At 40.7% G+C, this 13,998-nt stretch overlaps 2 protein-coding genes across 2 annotated transcripts in view; one reads left to right on the plus strand and one right to left on the minus strand.

Annotated features, from left to right (window-relative positions):
* The window catches only part of PDZK1IP1 (PDZK1 interacting protein 1), a 355,951-nt gene that overhangs the window by 165,971 nt on the left and 175,982 nt on the right, over nt 1–13,998 (plus strand). The window lies entirely within an intron of this gene.
* Nucleotides 1–13,998, minus strand: part of LOC134405181 (uncharacterized) — a 59,709-nt gene that overhangs the window by 12,634 nt on the left and 33,077 nt on the right. Inside the window, exons 13-18 of the mRNA XM_063136438.1 lie at nt 10,977–11,206; nt 6,891–7,032; nt 5,709–5,753; nt 4,649–4,776; nt 2,966–3,096; nt 1,679–1,830 (exon numbers count right to left, since the gene is read on the minus strand). Of these exons, the coding sequence (XP_062992508.1) occupies nt 1,679–1,830; nt 2,966–3,096; nt 4,649–4,776; nt 5,709–5,753; nt 6,891–7,032; nt 10,977–11,206 (828 nt within the window). The remainder of the gene's footprint in view (nt 1–1,678; nt 1,831–2,965; nt 3,097–4,648; nt 4,777–5,708; nt 5,754–6,890; nt 7,033–10,976; nt 11,207–13,998) is intronic.

Genomic DNA, 13,998 nt, shown 5'->3' on the forward strand with positions numbered 1-13,998 from the left:
AGGTTTGCTACCTCTCATGTAAGCCCTTCCCATGCTGAAATGAAGAGGGCACTTCTGAAAGATCCAAGCTTCACACTACAGAGAACCTCAAGACGATTTCTTACCTATAAGTTTTACAATAAAACCTTTTCTGCAGTATCCCTGGGGTCCATCTTCAAGGAAACACATAAAGAAGCATTTTCAGCTTTTGTCTGCTTTTCCTGAAATCAGCTCTGGTCCGTCAGTGGCACACAAAGCAAGAAAAGACAAATGTGCTCAACCTAAAAAACAGATTTTCTTGCTTTGTGGGCCGCTCAGGGGCCAAAGCCAATTTCATTGTGGAAAACATCAACCCCATAGGTACTGCTCAGCAAAAGAGAATATTGTTCCCCACCACTTCCAATGCTCCTCTGCTCAGGGAAGTTTACTAGTAGCTCTGAATTAAGCCCCTATAGTTTACCCCATACCTCTTCCCTCTCATCCAGCTTTGGGGTGAATTCCTACCCTGTATCTTCGAAAAAAACTAATTTTGATGTCATCATTCCCAATCTCAGTCCTAAACATAATTACCCAGGAATAAGTCCCACTGCCTTCCCCGCCCCCCTGTGAAATTAACTTCCAAGTAAACATCCATTGGGAAAGACAGGATTCACCTGAACTTTATAAGTCCTCTACTTGAGACTGCATGGGAGCTAGTTTTACTTCGTACTGGGGAGTGAAACTTACTTCCAAGTAAACATGCCCAGTGCACTTTTGGATGCAGGTTTCCTTTCCTACTTTTTTCTGACTGCAGTACTAGCCTGTTTCCCCTGTTGTGTATGTAATTTTCATGCCTTTGTGTGGGCGGGTTTCATACAGAAACAAGAGTTTGGGGGCAGAGGCAGCAGCAGGAGCTGCCCTTCCCAGCACTAGCAGAGCGAGGCTGCAGCTGCAGCAGTACTAATAATGATGATAATAGCAGACACTGCTGTGGCAGCACCCTTAAGCCCAGTAAAGTGAGGCTCAGTTCGCCATCCCTACATCCAAGGAATGCCGATTACACAGTGCTCAATGAATACATATTTAAAGGGACAAGCAGCAATTGAACAGTTTTAAGGGAAAAGGGCAGGCAAATACCTCGGCCTGAATCCGGAGAGGTCCTGGGTCAGCCTGAGGTGCTCTGAGGCAGCTGGCACCGAAGCTTTAGGGGCACCCCGGATTATTGGGGGCAGTGCTGGGCCCTTCCCCAGACCTGCCTACCTACCCGGAAAAACTGGTGCAAGGCAGGCCGTGAGTCCAGGTAAGTCCATTGGACTCACTGAACTCACTTCCCCTTCCCTCCCTACCCTAACCACCTGTGAGGTCACATGGGCTGCCAAATTGCACTGAAGTTGCTGTGTGCGTCATCTGACACTTGGGGATGGAGTAGAACAGGAGTTGATTTCATGATGTTGAGTAGAAACAATGGAGGCAAGCAGCATGCATTAGAGGAACCAACTGTTCAATGAGCCATAAGGTTGGAAAATAATCCAAATGAATCTGTAACAAATGCATCCAGGTGCACATTCCCATCCCATCGGTTCTCAAAAGTAGCTGTTTTAAAGATGAAAAATATGTGCCTCCTGGATTAGAATGCACACTTTTATAAACAGTTAATTCAGTGCTCCTGAAGCAAAAGTCCTGAGACAGAATGATATAGAGAAAGACCAAAGGAATGTACCTGTGTGGAGGTGGGCTAATTTGCAGGCCTTGCGGAATTGACGCCCTTGAGAGGAAAACCAGTAAATGAGATCACTCTGGTGTAGAAGTTTTTTTGTTCTGTCATAAACCAGTGAGGAGAGAACATCGATGGTTTTAATGTAAGAATTGTCCCTTTGAGAAGAAAAGAAGAAATGGAAAATTCTCAGGAAGCTCAAGACCATTTTTATTGTAAATACACTTTTATTAATTTTGTAAATATATAAACAAACTTAACAGAACAATACAAAAAAGTACAATGATTCATCGTTTCTAGTATTAAAGAAATTGGTAAAGCGATAGCTATATTCATATCTATTGCCCAGCCCTCACTTTCATTTAACATCTCTCTCCAGAAGGAACAAGGAGGTCTGCTCTTTAATCTATTCACATAGGCCAAAATGGAAACCAAATTTCAATAAAATTGTCAATGTTAATCACTATTTGTTGTGATGGATCAGTTTATCTGATAATGATACATGCTGGACCATTGTATAACAGTCCTTGATTTTGTAACCTCTACTTAGCTTCCACTGCTTTGCAACCTCTGTATGAACTACACTAACAATAATGTTTATAGTAGATCTGGCTTGAAGAGTCTTCATAAATGGGTAACAATGCCACTTCCTCTTTTCACAGACAAATTCACCCTGATTGAAAATTGATTTTTTAAAAACTCATTTCCATTGCAAATTAAGTCACAGAAATGCGTGGAAAACATGAGAGAGTCTCTGGACATTGCCGACATGAAGTAAGAGACTCTCAAACTTCAGTGAGTCTCCATCACAGCATAAAAGCTCCATGCGGAGAAGCTCTTACTGACCTTCTTTCCCCCTCACTTACGAAATTGTCTACCTTTACAACTGAATGTCTATAAGCAGTAACGTGAAGATTACTCAGAGATTCTCCAGATATATACATTTTCTCATATTATGAAAATGCTACAGAACTTGATAGCTGTGTGCATAATTTCCACAAAATCCATTTTGTGGTGTATGGTTCAACCAGTCCACTAGGATCATACAGACCCAAGGGATTATCTCCAATCTAATAGTCCTTTAATTCAGATACAGATCTATTGTGGGAAGAACAGGGTAAAAGGATTTCACCATGCAGTTTAGGACATACAGCCCAAAATAACGTCAGGAATAAACAAGTCAGATCTCCAGAAAATCAGAAGTGTGAATAGCCCCTCAACTATATTGCTAGCTCAACGTATCAAAATCCAGAAAGTGTATTTCACTGGAGCAACACAGCATTCCTTACTGACCTATCCACCTGGCAGCTGCTCTGGACACTGAAGGCACATTTCATGATGCTGTCAAGGGTCATCAGGCCAACATGTTCAAACATCTCCACTGATACCTCTGGGTCTTCTTGGACCAGCTTCTCCCATTTATCCTTATAAGATAATATACCTTATTTATTTAATCAATTGATATACTGCTTAATGTATCTTTAAAAAAAACTAAAGACAGGATTTTGAAAAAAGCAGATTCCCAAAGAACCCTGTTGTCCATCAAATGGCATCAAATGGTTCTCATGATCAGGTTTGGCTTATCAATTCATTGAAAACTATCCACTTCAGATGTTCATGTATGCCAGTCTTACTCAACTAGGAGGAGGGCTTTCTCCGCTGTTGCACCCCGGTTGTGGAATGAGCTCCCTAGAGAGGTCCGCCTGGCGCCTACACTGTACTCCTTTCATCGCCAGCTGAAGACCTTTTTATTTTCTCAGTATTTTAACACTTAATTTTAACTCAAATTTAAATTTTACTGTTTTACCTCTGTATTTTAATTTTATATCAATTTTGCTGTGTGGTTTTTATCCTGGTTGTGCTTTTTATACTGTATTTTGTATTTGTGCTTTTAACCTGTTGGTTGTTTTATTATGGTTTTAATTTTTGTGAACCGCCCAGAGAGCTTCGGCTATTGGGCGGTATAAAAATGTAATAGATAAATAAATAAATAAACTTGGTGTTCTCCAGACGTTTGTTGCTGTAACTCCCACCAGCCCCATCTATCCTGGCTAATGGTGATGGGAGTCCAAAACACCTGGAGGGTACCAGGTTGGGGAAGGCTGGTGAATACCACCAAGGCTGCAAGTTCAACTGAACTCTGTGGGATTTGCTTCTGAATCAACATGCATAGGATTGCTCTGTAAGTTAAATTGCAAGATTCATAAGTTAAATTTCTACGTTCATTCTTGAGGGATGGCAAACAGATGGCAGAAAATCTCTATTCTTTCCTTGGCAATTCCTGTGAGTGACTCCAGGGAAATTACCCTGGAGGAGATAATATCAACATTTATGTAGGTATGCATGTAGGTATGTATTTCATGCATTTCTTCACTACATTTCAAGAAGGCAAATAGTGCACTCCAACTGAAGGGGAAAAGATGAGGTTGAGTGGAGTGCAGTGAAAAGGACTGGGGCTCCTTGGTCTGAACTTTAGCTCCTTGGTCTGTCACGAGGGCCTGATCACAGGCTGAGACATCATCAATGCTTGCTCAGTGATGGCGACCCACAGCTCTGAAATGGATTCTGTGTGTATGGCATTCATTCAGTTGCCTAGAGAATCCCAGGAGGTGAGACTGAAACTCAGGCACTAGAAATGCAGCACTGTTGGGGCCTAAGGGTGGAGTGGCTGGTCAGTCAGCTTCCCAGAGATGCTGCAGCAGATCTATTTATTTATTAATATTTACACCACCCTTATAAATTCATAAATGGTTTCTGTTTAAAATCAGTTTTGGAAGAAAAAACATGATAGCTGCACAATGCCTTCTGATCCTTAGCATTAGGAGCTTTCTGTCTGGAACCATCGCTAGCCGCTTCCTCTCCTGTTTTACACTAGCTGTGCTGCTCTTCCTATTTTTCTCTGTCTAGTCTTTCCCTTACTGGTGCTGCTTTCACTGCTTTACTCAAATGCTTGATACTAGCAACGGCATTTCCTACCAGCATCACTTTGACTGACTCAGCCATGGGAGTCACATATGACTTCAGAATCTCATAATGGAATCCCGGGGTGAGCAACTTCCGGTGCTGCTGCCACTTCGGCCCATTCAGGATTAGCAACCCTCTTCCTGTAAGTGGGGCAAAATGGGAAACAAAAACCATGAAAAGCCAATGGACAGGTCCCTCATAGTTCCAAGGCATGTCATGGACCCAGTTCAGGACCTGATGAGAGGTGCATAATGCACTGCTGGTGGAGCCCCTTATTGCAATGCACCCCAGTTCCTGCTGGTGGAGCCCCTTATTGCAACGCACCCCAGTTCCTGCTGGTAGAGCCCCTTACTGTAGTGCACCCTAGTTCCTGCTGCTTCCACCTGCGGGTGGAGCCCCTCATGGCAATGCACCGCAGCTGCTGCTGCCGCCATCACCTGTTGGTACAACATATTGCAGCATTCTCAAGTCTTGTGGCTGGAGGATCCCTACTCGATGGCTACATCCTCAGTCTAACTGCGAGTAAGGCCAAAGGACATAGACTTCCATTGGCGTATCCAGACCTTGGAGTGGGACGTGTTGAGCTAAAAGATATTGTTGTCCCCTATGTTGCTGCTCTCTTGTTGATTCATTGTTGGTTATTAACGTGAATAAATACCAGTACTTATACATATCTCAGGAGTGTGGGGTGGGAGGTCACTACTCAGACATCCCTAAATTGGAGTCCCAGTTGCCCTGGGTGGGGGCTAGAACTGACAATAAAGGAAGAACAAACAACCCCTAGACATGGATCCCGTCCCTGAGTGCTGACCCAAGGGTCACATATGTTCTTAGCACACTCTGTTAAGTAATGGCCTTTTAATATACAATCACATGTTAGACATCTCACAAACAGTTCTTGCAATCTACAGCTCTACTTTAACAGTAGTTTGTGCTAAGATAATTGTTTGTGTGCCTGTGTGTGGACATTGTATGGGAACTAATTGCTTTAAAAATAGAGTGCAAATATGCCATCTTCCTTCAGAAATCTTATGTAATGTGAAACAGGAAATGAAAAGTAAAAAATACATACCAATCCATGGAATTAAGAGATTGTAAACTAAGAGATTTTTGGGGTCTTTGTAGAATAAAAGAAAAGGGAAAATGTGTCAGGGTAACATTATGCAAGATTTATAAGAAAACAAAACCCAGATTTCTTATTTAGATACTAAACATATAAGTACTATATTTACATTATACTGGAAGAGGATGCAAAAGATAAGGATATGTAAACATAGTTTTAAAGAAAATACACAATTAATATGTAATCTTTTCTGGATGTACAATAATGCTTTATAATATTATAATACACATTTTTCTAGTATTTATTAGGAAAAAGATTTTTAAAAGTCCCCAAAACTATCACATATTTTAATGAAAAATATGAAATTTTATGGGATTTAATTTTTTGTCATTTTTGGAACTTTCACTGAAATATTGAAGACAGCCAGTTCAACAATTAGACTAATAATTGTTATCAACGTTCTCCTGGCTCTAAACAAAGTCTGAGAAATTTGATTATTGCGCTTCCAAAAGGTGAGATGAATTTTGGCTTGCTGTCTCTTATACGCCCCAGGCTTTAGGAAAAGGGCACATTACACTCCCCATAGGGTGTCTACTAAAAGAGTTGCCCCATGGTGATTAGAACTGTAACAATCACAGTACAGGGTTAAATATACAGAGTGTCTCTGGGCCACCTCAAATATTTGCTGCCAGATGTGGGGATTCTTTATGCATTGACAACAGACCATATCTTAAGTCACTCTGGATGTTACAGTTGCCATGTGGAGTGGCATCACAAAGAGGTTTAATTTTGTTTTTGTTTTTTCCCAATGCTGAGGGAGAAATGAGCACTGGCCCTAAGATTTGCTGTTTCAAGGATTTCAGTTCTGGGATAGTTGGCTACAAATTTAGAGATGCCACTGACAGTTGTCTCAGAATCTAACCATTTGAAAGCCGGAATCTTCTTTCACTCAGGATAAAATCCAAGCTGGGGCCATAGCTAGACCTAAGGTTTATCCCTGGATCGTCCAGGGGTCAAACCTGTTCACCTAGGTGACACACAGGGGATCCAGTGCTCAGGCAGGGGTGAACCCTGGATGATCCCAGAATAAACCTTAGGTCTAGCTGTGACCTTCGTGTTGAGGGCAGACAAGTACTTAAGAGCAGTGCGATTCTCCTGGGATCAGTAGAATGGAAGTGGCAAAATTCTTACCGCCTCTGCTTAACACTGCCTTGGCATATTCAGGGTGGTTGATGACGAAGAAAGCCAGGAAAGGTCCATACCATATAGGGAAACATTGCGGAAATCTTTCTGTCCATTTCACTAAATTTTTTAGGTCTTCCTCAAGTTTGAACTGCATACAAGTTTAAGGATAAACAGTCAAGACAAAGTGCTGCCACATGTAGTGCTAAAAACATAATGTGTCTAGACAATTACTTTCTTGTGGGGGGAGGGAAGCTCGGTGTCCAAATTGCTAATGCAATGGATAGGGAAAGATTGAGTGGTGAAAGAAGCCCATGCAAGGTAAGGGGAAATCGATCATGAGAGCTTCCCCCTCCCCTCCTTTCGATCCTTTTATCATCTAGGTGTGGTTGATAAAACATGACCAGGTGGATGTCAGAGCTTTTCCATGTCCTGCACCACAGTTCCTTTCTCCTGATATACCAGCTCTCTGCCTTAATTATAGGGGAAATCAAATCAATCTGATTAAACTGAGTTATGAAATTGACTGGACCAGAGATAGGCCATTCTCGAGTGAAATCAATGCAGTTTTCAGCCTGAACCCTAACCAGGTTTATTAAGAAATAAGCTTAGTTATAACCCTATTGTATGGGCCCTATTTATTCATTTTCATTTTTTTGTTTTGCAATTTCATGATGATAGACTAGCGCAACTAACCAGAAGGGGAAACCATGCTTTTGTGCTGTTAAAGTGTGATCTAGTTTGATCCTGTACTCTTTGGGAGAAGAGCAGAGATAGATTGAATGATCACCACAAACCTAGGAAACTGGCAAATTGGGTATAAAATTTAAAATGTTAAATAAAATAAGACAAGTATTAAAAGACTTAGGACATGTTTAAGTTCTAATCCTTTTGGTGTCACTAATATCATTTTAAAAATCATAGCTTCACTTATGTGCTTCAAAATAGTATATATTTCTTTTGTTGCATCCCCTTTTACTTCAGTCTCCAGCTTCTCCAGTGAATCTTTTGTCTGTTGAACATGAAGCTTCGATTTTCAAGTCATGGGCATTAAGAATGCTGGAGGGTTTTATTTTGAGTTAATTTTGTATTCCCTCCCTGCCCCACTTCTATGAATTATAATACAGCAATGGAGGGTCTCAGAAACATATTTTAGCCTGCTTTAAATCACCTTTTCCCAACCTGGTACCTTCCAGATGTGTTGGTACTACAACTCCCATCATCATCATCATGTTGGGGTGCCCCAGCTTTTCTGTTGCTTGCCATAATTTCTACTTTCACAGCCATTTCATATCCTGCACCTCATGTCCTTTCCCCTGATCTACCACTTCTCAGCCTTAATTGTATGGAAAAACAAATCAGTAAGTTTTCTAGCTGGAACGTGAAAGTGAACGGATCTGGTTGTCTGTGTAGACTGTATTGGGAAATTGACTGGACTAGAGATATTCTCAGGTGAATTCAATGGGATTTTCAAGTTCATTCCCAAACATGTTTACTCAGAAATAAGCTTAGTTGCAATCCCCTAAAGAAAATAGTTTTTAGTTTTGCAATTACACTATTGCAGATAAGTGCAACTAGCCAGCAGGGAAAATATGGCAAAGACTTAATATGGCAAAGACTGAACTGCTTGTTCTTCCTCCTAAACCTTCTCCTCATCTCTCATTCTCTCTTACTGTCAATGATGTTACACTTACTCCGGTCAAGGAAGCTCGTAGCCTTGGCTTTATATTTGACTCCTCGCTCTCCTTTATTCCTCATATTGAGGCAGTAGCTAAATCTTGTCGTTTTTTCCTGTATAATATTGCCAGGATTCGATCATTTTTGTCTGTCTCTTCTGCCAAGACTCTTGTTCATGCGCTGGTTATTTCACGGTTGGACTACTGCAACCTTCTTCTCTCTGGCCTTCCTTCTTCTCACATCAGTCCGTTGGTTTCTGTCCACCACTCTGCCGCAAAGATCATCTTCTTGGCTCGCTGCTCTGACCATGTTACTCCGCTTCTGAAATCTCTTCATTGGCTTCCAATTCACCTCAGAATCCAATATAAACTTCTCCTGTTAACCTTCAAAGCTTTTCACGGTCTAGCTCCTTCCTATCTCTCCTCTCTCATCTCACACTATTGCCCCGCTCGTGCTCTTCGCTCCTCTGATGCCATGTTTCTCGCCTGCCCAAGGGCCTCTACTTCCCTTGCTCGGCTTCGTCCATTTTCTTCTGCTGCCCCTTACGCCTGGAACGCTCTTCCAGAACATTTGAGAACTACAAGTTCAACCGCAGCTTTTAAAGCTCAACTAAAAACTTTTCTTTTTCCTAAAGCTTTTAAAACTTGATGTTGTGCGGACTTTATACTGTTGTTTTACCCTACCCTGTGCCTGCTTACCCTACCCTGTGCCTGTTTGCATTCTCTTCCCCTCCTTATTGTTTTACTATGATTTTATTAGATTGTAAGCCTATGCGGCAGGGTCTTGCTATTTACTGTTTTACTCTGTACAGCACCATGTACATTGATGGTGCTAAATAAATTAATAATAATAATAATAATAATAATAATAATAATAATAATACCAAAACATTGTCCTGTTCGAATAACATTTAGTTTGATCCTCATTATTGGGAGCAGAGCAGAGCAGAGCAGAGACAAAGAGAAAGATCATAGCAAGCCTAGGGAGCTGGCAAATTGGGAATACAATTTAAAATATTACACAAAATGACAAGTATTAAAAGACCTAAGGGGTTTATAAGTCAGAAATAGCTTGGTCTCATTAATATCACTTCTAACTAGGGATCTGCTCGGATCCCCCCATTTGCTTCAGATCCCAATTTGGACCTTCCAAATTAAGTCTGATTCAATTTGGATCAGTTTGGACCCAGTTCGCTTCACCTCCAATCTCAAGGTGCTAGATTCCAATGAGTTTGAACTTTAAAATTTTCCCCCAAAACAAGGGATGAACCAATATGCTTCAACCTTGGCACGCCTAAATCCCTACTTAAGAGCTATCATGGTGCTTAGTTTCATCTCTTTATCCTTAAAAATGACAACATATTTTTTAAAAAAATAATTTTAAAACTTCAAGTTTAAATAAAATTCCTAAAAACCAGGGGATGAACAGATGTGCTTTAAACTTGGCAAGAATGAAGCCCTAACTGAAGCCCTATCGTGGTGCTAATTTTCATGTCTATCTGTGCTTGGAAAAGGTCTGAATCAATTCAAATCATGTGATTCAGACCTGTTTTGATTCAATTTGGATCTGTTTCAAAGCCCTCCGAATCAACCGGATTTGGGATTCATATCTGAAGTGATGCACAGCCCTACTTCTAACCTCAAAACTCAGTTCTACTTCAGTCCCTGGGAATACAGCTTCTCTAATGGATCTTTAATCTGTTGATCATGATAGCTTTTAGTCTGAGGAATCAAGCTTTGCTGTTAAAGTTGTTTTTACTTTCCCCCAATTTCTATGAGGAATATTCCACTAAAATATATACCTTCAAAGGTTATTTATGCATACTTCTGGCACTGCAACACATAGTCTCAGAATATTGAGTTTGTTCTGACTCTATACTGTTAGCTTCACCCTACCTGTTTACCCTACCCTGTGTCTGTTTGCATTCTCTTTCCCTCCTTATTGTTTACTACAATTTATTAGATTGTAAGCCTATGCGGCAGGGTCTTGCTATTTACTGTGTAATCTGTACAGCACCATGTACATTGATGGTGCTATATAAATAAATAAATAAATAAATAAATAATAATAATAATAATAATAATAATAAAACACATTTTAGTCAATCTCAGATGCTTTAAATCAGGCATTCCAAACTTGGTGCCCTCCAGATGTGTTGGTACTATAACTCCCATCATCCCCAACCAGAATGGCTATTGACATCGGAAATTATCCTTATAAACATGTCCTGAATGTTAGACATGTTTCAGGTAATTTTACAAACAAGGAAGCAATAAGACACTAATTTGTCGTAACATTGCCCAGTTTGATAAGAATTGCCCTACCCTTCATTGTTATTTCATTTCAGTATATTACATAGCAAAATGCAGTTTTACCAAGAGAGACAGTGCTTCCCAAGCAAGGCAAAGAATCTCTTACCAAGTGAATATGGCCATATAGCCAGTGACGGAGAGGTCCTGGGAAATCCCTAAACCCTTTGAGCAGCTTCTGCGTCGTCTGAAATAGCTGGATGGCTTTCAGAGCCACAGAGGTAAGGATCAAGGCAAGAGTCAGATGGAAAAGCTGAGAGAGATTCCCGGGAAACCAAAACCACACAGCGTTTCTTAGACCCTCCATTGCCAATTGCCTGTTTGTTCCAGCATGTGAAATAAGGAGTGAAAAAAAAAATCAGGCTTGTCTTCTCTTGTTCTTTGTGTACCAAATCAAAGTCTCAAATCAAAGTTCTCAGTAGTTGGTTAAAAGCTTGTTAGCTTGGGAAAAATCCAGCAAACAGTTCTAATGAGGGACATGATGTCCTAGAACAGGGTATGCACAGTTTATTTGGTCCTGAGAGCCACATCAGGCAGTGCTAGAAACACACAAGTTTGGGTTTTGCTAAGGCTAGCAAGGGAATCACGTCCCTAAATTCTGATCTCTGGTAAGAAAAGGGGAAGGGGCTCCCTTGCGGGTGTTGGTGCTTCAAAGAGAACCCCTGGGAACATCAGAAATTGCAGATACATTAAAAATAATAATGAAGTGCTTCAATTTAAGTTCCTTAAATGTATATCCAAAGTCAGTTTCCAGAAACAAAATTGGAAAATATTCAAAATGCAAAAACATCTATTAGAATCCATTCCCCCTGTAAAGGGCCAGTAGAGGTACAGGTATTTCCCCATCACCATCAGGTGCCATGGGAAGCAAACTCATTCATTAACATGTGTGTACTTTAAACGTACATGTGTTCAAGCTCCAAAGTGTGTACATATGTAGAATCTCACTGACGTTCGGCTGAGGTGTAAAAAACAAATGGAGGCTACCTTCTAAGTCTGCTATGCTGTTGACAGTTAAAAGCATGATCGAAGTAATTACTTTTCACTGGTAACAGCAAAGGGATAGCAGATCTATTTTACTTCCTAAACAAGTTTCCAATATAGAGGTATACAATCGGTGAGTATTGGGCAGAAAAAAACTAAATAACTTTGCTTACTTTATTTTTCTTGTACAGTGTCTTACGTTTTCTAGCTTTAAACTTTTAGAGGTAAAACAACAACTTCTGTAACTAGCAGAATTATTAAACCTGTTTTTCAAGTATATATTTCACTGTCTTTGATCAGTTAACTATAGTGGAGATATTAAGTACTGTTGTTTTTAAACTGCTGTTTTTATGTTTTTGGTGGGTTTAAATTTTGTATATTTTTAAAGTTTACTGATTTAAACTTTTGTAAACTGCCCAGAGAGCTTCGGCTATGGGGCGGTGTATAAATGTAATAAATAAATAAATAAATAAGCCTTGAGGATATTTTCTCTATTCTTAATTTGTATGATTAGTTTTAGAATACTTTTTAATTTTATTTCTTCTTCTTCTTCTTCTTCTTCTTCTTCTTCTTCTTCTTCTTCTTCTTCTTCTTCTTCTTCCATTTATTTGTATCCTGCCTTTTTCCCTATATTGGGACTCAAGGTGGCTTTACAAAATCTCAATCTCTCTCTCTGGAGCAAAATTATTAAGTGCACAATCCTACGCATGTTTAAACTGAAATAAATCCTACAACTCACAGAACTGTCCAGCCATTTGTAGTACTCCCCCCCTAAATATACATAGAATTGTGCCTTAAGTTTCTTAGGGCATAATCCAATGATCCCTAGATGTGGGGATTCCTACATCTGAGATCAGGGACAGCAGTCTGACCTCAGAAGGAGGAGTCAGATAGCTGACCCGCTCCTGAATCTCTTCCAGTCTCCTTGCCTCCTTGTCCAAAGCACTGGCACTAGATCGGCTAAAAAGCCATCTTGTGAAATATGCAGGAAAGGAGGCTGGGGAGGCAAAGATCACCTCTGCCACTCCTTTTGCGTGCATTGGGTGATTGGAAGTCTCTGAGTTCAGAGACTTTCAATAAAAGAGTCTTTGAACTGAAATACTACTTCTAACTTAGGACAGTCAAAACATATGCCTTGTTCAGCCCTTTTACACAGGCAGGAGCAAGAGAGAGCAAGCCATTGCCTCTAGCAATGGAGGAGGTCAGAGAGAGAGAGCAAGGCTCTGTGTGTGTGTGTGTGTGTGTGTGTGTGTGTGTGTGTGTGTGTGTGGAGCAGGAAGGAGGGAACTACATATTGTAGGCTAGAGATCCTAAGGCTAGCTATGGCAATGATTAATCACTATACTGCCCCCTTCCTGTAACTTGCAGATGAGGTTGCAATATTCCCAACGCTCAGCTCTTAAGGGCAGAACAATTTTCCTGCCTTCAGCCATCTCTGAAACTCTGTAGGAAATTGACATTCCCAAAGATCCCATTTCAGTCAGGCAGGAGAGAGGAATGCAACAGAGAACTTGGTGAATCCATCCCTGTGTAGAAGATTGCATACAATCATTGCCATGTGGACAGATCAGGTGGAGAGACCAACCCATGAAAGAAACACCACTTTTTCCAAGGGACAGCTACATTTTTAAAAATCTACATGTGTGGACTCTTTCTCCTATACAGTACAGGCAGCTTGTACACAAGTTCAGTATAATGTGTGAACAAGCCATGTCAGTTACGAACTGGTTAGAGGCCAGAGCTAATGAAAAGATTCCCAACCTGAGCACATCCAGAGCACTGACTAGCTGCAAGAAAAAGGAAGGAAGGTCGAAATTATTGGCACTATTAGTATTGGCACCTGATAACCCCCAGGGGTTCTTTACTTGCCCATCCCACAACATGATATATGCCATCAGATGCCAAGAAGAGCCTGCTGCTGTCTACAAACAGTGCCAATTATCGGCACTGTTTATAGAAGACTGATCTGTTTGTAGACAGCAGAAGGCTCTTCTTGGCATCTGATGGCATATATCATGTTGTCAGATGGAAAAGCTGAGAGAGATTCCCGGGAAACCAAAACCACGCAGCGTTTCTTAGACCCTCCATTGCCAATTGCCTGCTTGTTCCAGCAACTGAAATAAGAAGTGAAAAATTTCAGGCTTGTC

The sequence above is a fragment of the Elgaria multicarinata genome, chromosome 1 (assembly GCF_023053635.1).
Source record: "Elgaria multicarinata webbii isolate HBS135686 ecotype San Diego chromosome 1, rElgMul1.1.pri, whole genome shotgun sequence".
Classification (NCBI taxonomy): Eukaryota; Metazoa; Chordata; class Lepidosauria; order Squamata; family Anguidae; genus Elgaria; species Elgaria multicarinata.